The sequence below is a fragment of the Ambystoma mexicanum genome, chromosome 6p (genome assembly GCF_040938575.1).
Source record: "Ambystoma mexicanum isolate Mex_15411 chromosome 6p, UKY_AmexF1_1, whole genome shotgun sequence".
NCBI lineage: Eukaryota > Metazoa > Chordata > Amphibia > Caudata > Ambystomatidae > Ambystoma > Ambystoma mexicanum.
The window spans coordinates 1,530,450,425-1,530,463,794 of record NC_090935.1 but is presented as its reverse complement, the minus strand read 5'-3'; the positions used below and the strand labels follow the sequence as shown (position 1 = coordinate 1,530,463,794).

The following is a 13,370-nucleotide window of genomic DNA, read 5'->3' as shown; positions in this document are numbered from 1 at the left end:
ATGTAATTTCCTGCCGTGGCTTCTTGAGTAATGAATGTGGGAGCTGCTGTTTGGTTGGGATGGCGTGTTACAGATTACAGTCTCTTATTCTCCGTGACCTTCTTCCGCAGCTGGATAACGCTGAGCTCTACATCCGAATTGTGAATGCCAGGGATGCCGAAGTTCAGAGCATTAACTCCATTGAGACTAAAAATGCGGTCTTCTACAGATACCCGCCTCTGGTGAGCAGTACTTCTCTGTTTTATCGCAAGTTGTGTATGTTGCTGGGCGGTTGAGGCATTTTAAGAAGACAACTGCTTGGCAATAACCAATAATGAAAATGTTCAAATGCAACTAGCTGGCAGGGATAGTGGATTCTATTTAAAACCAGTGGTTCAATCGATGACAAAGCCGATAATTCTCGCTTTGGAAAGCTAATTTTGATTTGTCCGGTGCCGGTGCAGGGAAGGCTTTTGAAAAAGAAACCTTACCGTCTACATAAAGGCAGAGCTATTGGCGTTGTCGATACTTGTTTTAATGGTACACTTCTACCCCTGTAATTGATGTTTACGAGGGCACTGTTACCAGGCCATCACTACTGATATTCTGTTGCAGAATCATTACAAAAGCGGCAACTGCTTGGTCGCAGTAAAGCATCACATAGTCATTCACAGTCCACGACCATCACCCAAAACACACCTGGGCGCTAGAAGCACACTTCCATTCATTTGGGCTCACAAACTAGCAGTCCGCCTAGGCTCATAAACACACTGAACCACGCAGCCAGTCCGCGAAGAAAATAGGCAGGTGTAAATCTGTGCAGTGGAAGTGGGAGGGGCATCGTTTTCCTCAAAGGGTTGTAGGGCAGCACTTTCTGTTTCCCAGCACTGTGGGACGAAGGATGAGTTGGAGACAGTGAATGTCTCTAGCGCAGAACAGGCTGGCCGCTGTGGATGGCAGGAGAAGCTAGCCTCGTGGCGGTGCAAGGCGATCCCAGCAGACGATACTTGTTTCTACCAACTGCCTACCACCGATGCAGCGGCCATGTTGAGCAGGGCCCAGGATTTTACTTCCAGCACAATCTGCAACCTGCACCTGAAGAATGCATGGATTTCAAGAAATGCCCCATAATCTGGGCATTTGTCCATACTTATACCAACATACTTGTTTCTTGCATTCGCTACCCTTTCTACCCACTAATGAAAATAAAGGTGCAGCATGAGACATTTTTCTTGGTTGGCATAAGAGACTGCAGATTTATTTTCACAACATTTCTAATAACTACATGATTCAAAACACTGCAAACCAAACTCTGTGAAAATAGTTCTGATGGTGCGGCGACCAGCCGACTGTTGTGACACTGTTGAGTCCAAACGTTGCTTCCCCCTTTCCGAACCAAGTCCACTGTAGGCCAAAGCTCCCCCAACCATTCTTGTCTGAACACCACCTGCCCTTGCAGGTGTTTCTGGGCTGGAGGAGTGCCATTTTGCCGGGGGAAGCCGAGCCCATACTGATACCTCCAGCGCCCTTGCCTCTTAGGCCTCAAAGGGGCGCTGATTGCGAGAACAGCGAAAACCCTTCCCGCTTTTACCACGGTTCGTTAGTTATCTGTATAGTGCCACTGGTCGCAAAAAACACTGCCTCACCGTTCTGCAACAGCAATGGCAAAGCTTTGCACTTCCGTCATCATTAGGTTGGGTGGGTGGGTTGAAAAACTGCTATCTCCTTGCTCAGGTCCGGTGTCCTCAGGCTGCGACTATCTCACCGCCAGTCACCCGGCGGCTTATAAGCCCCCCAGCACACCCACCTCCCTTGTTGGATTTCGTCGGCATTACAGCCCGTTTGGCGGGCTTCCCGCCCCTCTTGTGCTTGTGCTTCCCAGGCTTTTCCCCCAAAACCCCTTCCCCTTAACCAGGGGGGAGGAAGGAGGACACTGCCCTGTTATTTGGGCACCTCCTCCAGGTTCCACCACGTCGTCACCTCCAGTGTGGATGCTGTAACAGGACGGCATCGACAGGTGTGTACTGTGTTGCAGCATCAACAAGGTTTAACTGGAAGATTTACACAAAAATAACAATGTAAGACAGCACAAAAGGGACAAAACAACTCACCGAACCAAGCATCAGGCAGTGAAAACAACTTTTTGCAAGAATCATTCACAAATCTCTCCCCAACATTTCTACTTGCTTAGTAGGATGCGCTAACTCTAAGCAATGGAGAGGCTGAGTGGTACTGAGCCCCTCACTAATAGGTATTTCAAGAACTTTGACAGGCAGCTAAAGTTTTCTCGAGCAAGACCTGAAAATGAGTGACCGTTTTAGTAGAAACTGGTGGTGAAAAGGGACCGTCTTTTTCAAAGCTCCAATTACAAAAACATATATAAGCCGTATGTTTACAGAAATGCGACACACAAAATCCACTTGCAGTCCCAGTCACAGCGATCTAAAACTATTGTCATAACACACTATATGTGTGCTATATGCGTTGAGCATTAACAGGACATTACTAGAAATCCAAGGTGCTTCCTTTAGCACATATTAATATATGATGGACCTGTGTGCCAGAATATACTGTTTGCAAATGTTCCTTTCTAAATCAATAGTTATTAATTACTACAACTTAAGACAGGAAGTGTATTGTAGCTCAGTGGATACCTAAGATATTAGCTGTCAACTTATTTAAAACAATATTATTTCAGGGTCAGATAACTGACCCTATCAAGAGAGAAAGGGGACACCTCTGAGACTGGGGTGGGAGGCTTTACATGGGATTCAAAGAGCTAGTCCTGCCCCAGAGGCGCAGTGTGGGGGTTGGGAGGGACCTAGTCCCTATCTCTTCTCTTTGTCCTGCCTGCATGGTACAAGTACCACCTTATCGTGCCCCATACCTGTACTGCATAATGCTCGCCAGACTGTTTCTCTATCCCCTAGGAGACTACATCTCCCAGGAGACACAGCCAGGGGCGTTGCTAGGGGGGGGGCTAAGGGGGCTATAGCCCCTGACCTTTTGGTTGTAGCCCTGGATAGAATCTCAGGAGCTACAGCCAAAAGACTAGCTGGCCCCCAGTCCCAACAGTTCTGACATCAGCGTAGCCCTGGGTCTTTTCCAGACCTAGCAACTCCCCTGGACACAGCAGTGTAAGATCAAGCAACCGGGATAGAAACTGCTACAGAACTCCAGGTGGCAGAATGACCTATTCCCTGTTCTGGCAACTACAGCAGCTCACATGAACAGCACTCCAACTGTGGCGACAACTAACTGCAGCCCATAGAACACTCCACTCAGAAATGCAATGCGCTCCCAGGCAAGGGCAATTTCGTTAACCGTGACAGGGCCGCTGAGTGGTCCTGTTTCCAATCTGGCATCATCAGTGTTATATCTTGGCCTGAGGCTCTCTCAGGCCTAGCGTCGCGCCGCAAGCCCACCCAGCCAACAGAGCATACACAACATGCTGTTGCTTGTCAGGCTCCAGGGCGCTGTGGCACGCACATTATGTGCATCTTTCATTAATCACATGCGGCAGAGTTACGTCACTCTGCCATGTGTGTCTCCTTAAACGCACAGACACCACACCGCTCCTTTATCATAACAACAAAGACTGCAAACAAAATGATATTCCACAACCTTTAGAATAAACATGAAAGGTACCTTTTCCACCCCCCCAACATGTACATAGTGTTTTACTGTAACTACCACACTGGGTGGTTTAGTTCTGTGCACGACTATGTGGCTCAGCTCAGGAGTTCAGTACATAGTCGTTGAGGTGAGCAGGCCTCCTCCTCGCCATTCTCTGGGGATACCTTCTGCCCCCCTCCCGGCTCGGACTCTCCTCACCTGTGTCTCCTCGATCCAGTGCAGCCGGTGTACCTGCAGGACCTCCACCTTCATCGGGTACCTCAGCACAGTATCTCCTCTGGATGGCCTCTGGCTGGACACCCTCCACCACCTTTTTGAAGAAACTGGCGCTTCTCGTGAATGTCGATCGTCCATCTGACACTATTATCATGAACCCTTTCACTGCCACAATGTTTATGGGACTGGCTCGTAGTAAGTAATATGTTCCCTTGGGGTGACCATTTCTTATCAGCACCTTATCACCCAGGGCGAGCTGATGTAGGTGGAGGCCCCTTCTGACGTTCTCTCCCTCCATTCGCTGCCGTCCATCCTGCTCCACCTGGTCATCGTCCTTCCCTAGGCACTATTTCTGGTAGAAGGCCTCTCAAGCATCTTTGAAACATGGCTTTGGCAGGGACGACTCCAGTGGATCCATGAGGTGTTGCTATGTATTCCCAGAGGAATTGGTACAGTGCTCATCGTAGGGTCTGACCTTATCCGTGGGCAATCCTGAAGACCTTATTTACCACCTTCATGAATCTCTCTGCTTCACCATTAGCTCGTGGACAAACTTATGTGACTTTCCTGTGATGTATTCCGTATTCTTCCATTAGCTGGGCAAAGCTTCCGCCCTGGAACGGCGGCCCATTGTCTGAGTACAGAGTCTGTGGTAACCCATGTGTCGCAAATATCTTCTCAAGAGCCACCGCTACATCATCAAATGCCACGACTCTACAAACTCCACTTTGTGGTATCTTGACCATTGGTCTACTACCACTAGGAAGTGAAAACCCCTTTCCGTGGAACAAAAATCGGCATGCATTGTTTCCCAAGGACGTGTTCCACGAGGCATACACTCGATTTGAGGATCACGTTGCACTTGCCAGGCTGCCTGGCACAACACACACAATGCCACAAGCTCCTCCACTCGCCTCTCCAGGTCGGGGAACCACACCTTTAGACAGAGGCTTGCCTTGGGCTTGGCCATCCCTTGGTGTCATTGGTGTGCTAGCTCTATCACCTGATGTATCTTGCCCGCTGGCATGACCATCCTGTCTCCCAATAGCAGCAGGCCTGATTCCACGAATGTCAGTTCCTCCCGTACTCTCCAGAGGTGCTCCAGGGTTGTACGAGCTTCTTGAGATCTCTTCCATAAGCCTTCCAGCACTGATTTCCACTCCCTCTGCCAGAGTTCGTCTTTTAGAATTTGGAAACACTCTTCACCTTCGGATGCCTTCTCCAGTTTTTGTATGGGCATGGAGTTTGGGGTTGCAGACTCCACCAGGAGTTGGACATATTCATCTTCCTCTTTGACGCTTGTTTCGTCCTCCTTGTCCCTCCTGGCCCGGGGATGTCACAACAAATAGTCAGCTACATTGTTGGTTCCTGGCCGGTAGATCAGTGATACGGCAACAGGGCCAGCATCCACTGTTCGATCTGCTCCGGTGGCTTGGAAGGACGATCCTGCCATGATTGGCAGCAAAGGCTTATGGTCTGTCACTACCATCACTGGCCGGCCAAGCACATACCGGCAGAAGTGCTGGCACCCCCACAGCACAGACAGTACTGGCAGAGCCTCCCGTTCTATCTGGGAGTACCGTTTCTTGGTATTGGACAGTGCTCGACTGGCATATGCGATAGGCCGGTCTTCTCCCCGCCTGTCCTTCTGCACCAGGACGGCTCCCAGTCCAAATGGGCTGGCATCCACGACCAACTCTGATGGCAAAGAGGGGTAAAAATGCCATGTCAGCTGTTGGTGCTCCCTTCAGGTCTTTGAATGCCACCTGTTTTAGAGGGCCCCTTTGTCAGGTGGAGTCCATTCAGTTGAGGCTACTCAGGGGTTCAGATCTCATGGGCAGGTTTTTCATGAACCGGCCACAGTACGTGACCATGCCCAGGAAGCTGCAGACTTCCATCACATTTTCCGGGGGATTTGCCTCCATGATGTCTTTGACTTTCTTGTGGTCTGGTGACACACAGCGCCCTCTTTGAAGACGAACCCAAAGAATTCAATGCTTGTTCCATTTCTGACTTGGCGAACACCAGGATGTTGTCACTAATGTTCATGACTCCATCCAAGTCCGCAAGGGTTCCACATATTATATTTTGAAATACTTCAGCTGCCCTAGAAGCTCAGGTACTTGTACCGATACTGTCTCCGGTGCGCGGTGAATATTGTAATGTATCTAGATTCAGGGTGTAATACAATCTGGTGGTATCCCACTCTTAGGTCTAGTTTGGAGAAGAACTTTGCACCGTGTAACTCCGCATTGATGTTGTCTATCGTCGGAGAGAGGTGCATCCCCCTCTTAATGGCCTTATTTGCTAGCCTCATGTCTACACAGGTCCTGACTGAGTCTGGCTGATTCGGTTTGCGGGAGACTACTGTGGGGGACACCAAAGGTGTCGGACCATCTACTTTTTCAATAATATCTAGCCTTACTAGGTTCTCCAGTTCCTGGTCCACCAGGTCTAACAGGTGAAATGGAATCCTTCAGTGTTTCAGGGGAACTGGCTGGATTGACTCATCGATGTGAAGCCTCACCGGCTCGCCGACCATCTCGGCAATCCACTCGAACAGTTGTTCAAACTTCCTAAGAAAGTCTTGTACATCTTCAACATACACTCCATAGGCGAAGCTGGCAATTAATAAGGCTTCTGCGGCCACATAGCTCAACAAGGTGTTGTGGCTCATATCCGTGATGTAGAAACAAGTTTTGATTAAACTGCGGCCATGTTCAACTTTCACAACAAAGGCCCCCATAAGAGAAATGGGTTGTTCTCCGAATGTAAAAATGTAGGCCTCGGGCTGATGCAGACCCGGGGGTGTATTCATTGCCTCATAGTGCACTTTGGCCATTACATTTACAGAGGCACCGGTGTCCACCAATTCCGGCACTGGTGACCCGTCCACTTGCACAGTGTACTTCGGCTTCAGCATATTCACACTTGAGATGTAAAAGATGTTTTCATCATCCTCTTCCTCTTCGGTCTCAATGGTGATCCTATCCTCTTCTTGGTTCATGAGGGCCATGTTGGACGGGTGCTGTTGTCTGAAGAATCCTGCCCGAATGTGTTGACATGGCACATGAGTGCATAGTGATCCATTACTCCACACCTGCCGCACGCTTTTCCTTGTGGGCGGGATTCTGCAGGGTGTGGCAAATCGTAACCACATTTCAGACATGACTCAGGGGCTCTGCCACATCTGTCTCTTGGTAGACCTATCTGTCGACGTGCCCCCCTCATTCCTTGGCCTTGCTCCACAGCACACACCTCTTTGGCCTTCCGAGGTTGCAGAGCTGCATCCATTTTGAATGCCCTGGTTTCCGAAACTTCATGTGATCTTCCCATCTTCAGGATTTGTGGCAGCATGAGGCCTAGCTTCTTCAGCACTTGATGCCACAGTTTCCCAGACGTGCATCCCTGGATAAGCTAATTACGTATCATTGCCTGCTCGTTGTCCCAGGTGCAGGATATTGCCATGCGTCACAGGCGATCATGAAATGTGTCCAGGGACTCATCGTCCTTTTGTTTCGCACTGAACATAACAAACCATTCATAGTCTACAGTTGTGAGGGGCGTGAAGTGTTCCTGCAGTGCATTTTTTGCCCCAGCAGCCAGCTGAAGAGATTGGTAAATGTTATGGACAGCCGGTCCAGCAGAGTATAGCAGTGTGGCTACCATGCTCTCTTCTTCCGTCTCTCCCGTGGCCTTGAAATAAATGTCCATGTGGCCGATCCAGGCCCTCCACCTCAGGACCAAACTCGATGGATCCCCTGTTTCATTCAATTCTGGCATGGGCGCTAATGCTCCTTGTTGACATGGGCCACGAGCTCCTCCTGGTGCAACTGGGTCTGCCGCCACTGGTGCCCCGCCTGTTTGCTAGTTATCTGCCATGGTGATGAGCACAGAGGCACCCTTATTTTCCTGTCCAAGGGCCGCAACTCACTTATTAAGGGCATGGCTGCCTCCAAACTCGTAATGAAGCCCATTGTCTAGCTACAGAGCCCATAAAAGATTAAATGTCGTAACCCAAATGGCAGAAAAATGTATCAGAGCACGTAGTGAGTTTTGTAATGTATTTTTATGGTAGCAAGTAAACTTACCGATCATGAAATGCAACATTTAAGCAGTAACGCATTTGTCAGTGCGAATGTGGATAAGCAAGAAGAAACAGGAAAAATAATTTCAAAATAAACACAGCCCAATAACAAAATGAAATGTGTTCAATTCACTCCGACCTTGGATCATGGGACTTGGCAGAAGCCACGCTTAATAAAATACTCTAGTACTTATAAATGCATTTGCATGTGACATTGAACAATTACACATTAAAAACCCTTCTGGCTAGCTAAGAAATTAAAACTCCATTCATTCAAGCATGCACTCAATTATGGACTGCATATCTACTTCGCCCACTGGAAAATCCTGCACTGCTATCTCTGGAACACCCCTCTGGCTCAGCTTGGCAGCAAATGCCCTGCCGTGACCTCCACCACTCCAGACCCACAGGGATGACACAAACTCTCTGCCAGGATAACTGCTCCCCCGTCTATTGTCGTCGCCTACTATCTCCCAGTAAGTTCTGCAGCTTTGCCAGTCTCCTGCTTGTGCTTGTCTGCTGTTCGTCTGCCTACACCCCTTCTGTGTCTTGAATTTAAGTGTTATCCCTGTCAATCAACAGGACCTTTCTCTTTTTTTCGGATGTGCACACATCACCCGAGCTGGAGAATAGCTTTCCAAAGACATCTGCAACAATTGCTTCCTGCAGCATACAATAGTGCCTTCTCAACAGTGCATTTTTTCCTCACAGTTTGTGTAATGAAATCACAGCCAGTAAACTGTGCTTGCATGTTTTCTCTCCATTGTAAAAGACATCTCACTTTTGACCTCTCATCTGAGCCTGCTTTTCACTGATTTGATAAAGACAGGTTAGCAATTAATAGGAAGGGTTATTAATTAATTAGTTTAGGTTTGTATGTACACAGTGCAAACTGGACAGATGACCTGTTGCCCTGAACTAGTTCACTTTAAAACATGTCATTGCCAGAATGTGTGCCTTTCCATTTGAAATGTGCATAAGCTATTTGATGTCTGTATTTTCCACATGAATCCCCTTGCCACTATTTACTGCCTCTTCTAATTCCTACACTGCAAGCATGAAAACTAAAGGAGTATTGCATTGCATGCAAATAGTAATTAGAACTAGGTGACTATTCAAATACCAGTAGCAATGACTAGTTTAAAATATTAGAAAAATCATGTGACAGCTGGATTGATTTTGTGTGGAACCCAGCTGCATTCTATGGGTTGCAGCATAAAAGAAGTAATGGGCATTATAAAAAGTCTATGAACATCTAGGCGAATTATCTGCAGTTCATGGTTCTGCTATACTTTACATGCAGAACGCATGCACACTGAAATCATGCAGTCACATACAAATGGCATGCACAATTGTCGTATATATCAAAGATGCATTCAAGGCATGTCCTCTTTTCTGTACCTTTGGGTTATTGCAGTACAAATGTGTTATACTGGATATAAACGTGATGATGGTCCCTCATGCAGTCAAATATTCGTTCATCAGGTCATCAAAGTAGATCCTGATACAAACCATTTCGAAATTTCCATGATACATCATATATAGTTTGAGGATAGAATAAGTCCCTTTATTACAATCATGTCACAGTTCAATATTCCAAAGGCCCAAAATCAAATTAGTTCCCTATCAGCCTTGTCCTCAGGGGTGTGAGGTTCGCACCAAATAAAGCTTAGTTAATTGAGGTTCCCCCAAGTGTCCGGCCAATTCCTGCATACGGATACAGGCCAATTACAATCCCACTATTGGCGGTCTGACCATAACACCCAGATCATCCCAGGACACCTTTGGCCACTCTCAGATTCTGGAATACCAGTTTTACAGAGTCATAAGGGTTATCAGCCTCGCCAACCATTCTGTAACATCCCACCAGGGCTTTGCTGGAAACAAAAGCGCAACCTCTAACAGTATGAAGCCAGTGTAGGGATTTGTTTGATAAAGCATTCCTTGGTTCTCGCTTGTTAGCAGTCAATGTGGGTACCCTGTGAAGAAATACTGTGTCACTTCTTTCCCCCCCATGATCATAACACTTTGTTGTACTTTCCCTAGACCTGTGACTACAGGCTCTACGATCCTTCACACTGGGGCCTTGGATTCCCATTACAACTGTCTTATAGGCCTTCAGAACAGTATGCTTTTCATAAGGTTTGGGGACCTTACTAGGCATGATATGCTGCAATAACTGTTCAGAATGGGGCAGCATCATATGGATATATTTTTACAAAGGTAGCGGGCGCCCCTCTCTCGCAAGAACAGACATGATAACCTGTTCAGTGGTTATTAACCACTTGAGAGTTCGCAGCCACTGCTTTTACTCACTGTGCCTTTCACAGATGGGAAATATCCATTTGCATATCAGTCTTTGTCCTGCCCAGGGGCAGTCCAGCACCGAAATACAATGGCAATTCCAATCTGAACGAGAGTACCACCAGCAACCCCATACACGTGTTTCACCCTTGTTGGGGATCATCAGTGAGGTGAAGCTGATGCCTCTCTAAGCACAGTGAGAGGGAGACCACGTCTGGTTGCCCCCAGGAGACCTAGGGTTACCAATCCCAGGTTCCTTAACAAATAGTTTTACAAAGGTAGCGGGCGCCCCTCTCTCGCAAGAACAGACATGATAACCTGTTCAGTGGTTATTAACCACTTGAGAGTTCGCAGCCACTGCTTTTACTCACTGTGCCTTTCACAGATGGGAAATATCCATTTGCATATCAGTCTTTGTCCTGCCCAGGGGCAGTCCAGCACCGAAATACAATGGCAATTCCAATCTGAACGAGAGTACCACCAGCAACCCCATACACGTGTTTCACCCTTGTTGGGGATCATCAGTGAGGTGAAGCTGATGCCTCTCTAAGCACAGTGAGAGGGAGACCACGTCTGGTTGCCCCCAGGAGACCTAGGGTTACCAATCCCAGGTTCCTTAACAAATAGTTTTACAAAGGTAGCGGGCGCCCCTCTCTCGCAAGAACAGACATGATAACCTGTTCAGTGGTTATTAACCACTTGAGAGTTCGCAGCCACTGCTTTTACTCACTGTGCCTTTCACAGATGGGAAATATCCATTTGCATATCAGTCTTTGTCCTGCCCAGGGGCAGTCCAGCACCGAAATACAATGGCAATTCCAATCTGAACGAGAGTACCACCAGCAACCCCATACACGTGTTTCACCCTTGTTGGGGATCATCAGTGAGGTGAAGCTGATGCCTCTCTAAGCACAGTGAGAGGGAGACCACGTCTGGTTGCCCCCAGGAGACCTAGGGTTACCAATCCCAGGTTCCTTAACAAATAGTTTTACAAAGGTAGCGGGCGCCCCTCTCTCGCAAGAACAGACATGATAACCTGTTCAGTGGTTATTAACCACTTGAGAGTTCGCAGCCACTGCTTTTACTCACTGTGCCTTTCACAGATGGGAAATATCCATTTGCATATCAGTCTTTGTCCTGCCCAGGGGCAGTCCAGCACCGAAATACAATGGCAATTCCAATCTGAACGAGAGTACCACCAGCAACCCCATACACGTGTTTCACCCTTGTTGGGGATCATCAGTGAGGTGAAGCTGATGCCTCTCTAAGCACAGTGAGAGGGAGACCACGTCTGGTTGCCCCCAGGAGACCTAGGGTTACCAATCCCAGGTTCCTTAACAAATAGTTTTACAAAGGTAGCGGGCGCCCCTCTCTCGCAAGAACAGACATGATAACCTGTTCAGTGGTTATTAACCACTTGAGAGTTCGCAGCCACTGCTTTTACTCACTGTGCCTTTCACAGATGGGAAATATCCATTTGCATATCAGTCTTTGTCCTGCCCAGGGGCAGTCCAGCACCGAAATACAATGGCAATTCCAATCTGAACGAGAGTACCACCAGCAACCCCATACACGTGTTTCACCCTTGTTGGGGATCATCAGTGAGGTGAAGCTGATGCCTCTCTAAGCACAGTGAGAGGGAGACCACGTCTGGTTGCCCCCAGGAGACCTAGGGTTACCAATCCCAGGTTCCTTAACAAATAGTTTTACAAAGGTAGCGGGCGCCCCTCTCTCGCAAGAACAGACATGATAACCTGTTCAGTGGTTATTAACCACTTGAGAGTTCGCAGCCACTGCTTTTACTCACTGTGCCTTTCACAGATGGGAAATATCCATTTGCATATCAGTCTTTGTCCTGCCCAGGGGCAGTCCAGCACCGAAATACAATGGCAATTCCAATCTGAACGAGAGTACCACCAGCAACCCCATACACGTGTTTCACCCTTGTTGGGGATCATCAGTGAGGTGAAGCTGATGCCTCTCTAAGCACAGTGAGAGGGAGACCACGTCTGGTTGCCCCCAGGAGACCTAGGGTTACCAATCCCAGGTTCCTTAACAAATAGTTTTACAAAGGTAGCGGGCGCCCCTCTCTCGCAAGAACAGACATGATAACCTGTTCAGTGGTTATTAACCACTTGAGAGTTCGCAGCCACTGCTTTTACTCACTGTGCCTTTCACAGATGGGAAATATCCATTTGCATATCAGTCTTTGTCCTGCCCAGGGGCAGTCCAGCACCGAAATACAATGGCAATTCCAATCTGAACGAGAGTACCACCAGCAACCCCATACACGTGTTTCACCCTTGTTGGGGATCATCAGTGAGGTGAAGCTGATGCCTCTCTAAGCACAGTGAGAGGGAGACCACGTCTGGTTGCCCCCAGGAGACCTAGGGTTACCAATCCCAGGTTCCTTAACAAATAGTTTTACAAAGGTAGCGGGCGCCCCTCTCTCGCAAGAACAGACATGATAACCTGTTCAGTGGTTATTAACCACTTGAGAGTTCGCAGCCACTGCTTTTACTCACTGTGCCTTTCACAGATGGGAAATATCCATTTGCATATCAGTCTTTGTCCTGCCCAGGGGCAGTCCAGCACCGAAATACAATGGCAATTCCAATCTGAACGAGAGTACCACCAGCAACCCCATACACGTGTTTCACCCTTGTTGGGGATCATCAGTGAGGTGAAGCTGATGCCTCTCTAAGCACAGTGAGAGGGAGACCACGTCTGGTTGCCCCCAGGAGACCTAGGGTTACCAATCCCAGGTTCCTTAACAAATAGTTTTACAAAGGTAGCGGGCGCCCCTCTCTCGCAAGAACAGACATGATAACCTGTTCAGTGGTTATTAACCACTTGAGAGTTCGCAGCCACTGCTTTTACTCACTGTGCCTTTCACAGATGGGAAATATCCATTTGCATATCAGTCTTTGTCCTGCCCAGGGGCAGTCCAGCACCGAAATACAATGGCAATTCCAATCTGAACGAGAGTACCACCAGCAACCCCATACACGTGTTTCACCCTTGTTGGGGATCATCAGTGAGGTGAAGCTGATGCCTCTCTAAGCACAGTGAGAGGGAGACCACGTCTGGTTGCCCCCAGGAGACCTAGGGTTACCAATCCCAGGTTCCTTAACAAATAGTTTTACAA

General features: G+C 48.1%; 1 protein-coding gene across 1 annotated transcript in view; it reads left to right on the top strand.

Annotated features, from left to right (window-relative positions):
* LOC138510613 (coiled-coil domain-containing protein 17-like) overlaps positions 1-13,370 on the top strand; it is a 377,034-nt gene that overhangs the window by 351,547 nt on the left and 12,117 nt on the right. Inside the window, exon 12 of the mRNA XM_069626398.1 lies at positions 111-221. Coding sequence (XP_069482499.1) covers positions 111-221 — 111 coding nt within the window. The remainder of the gene's footprint in view (positions 1-110; positions 222-13,370) is intronic.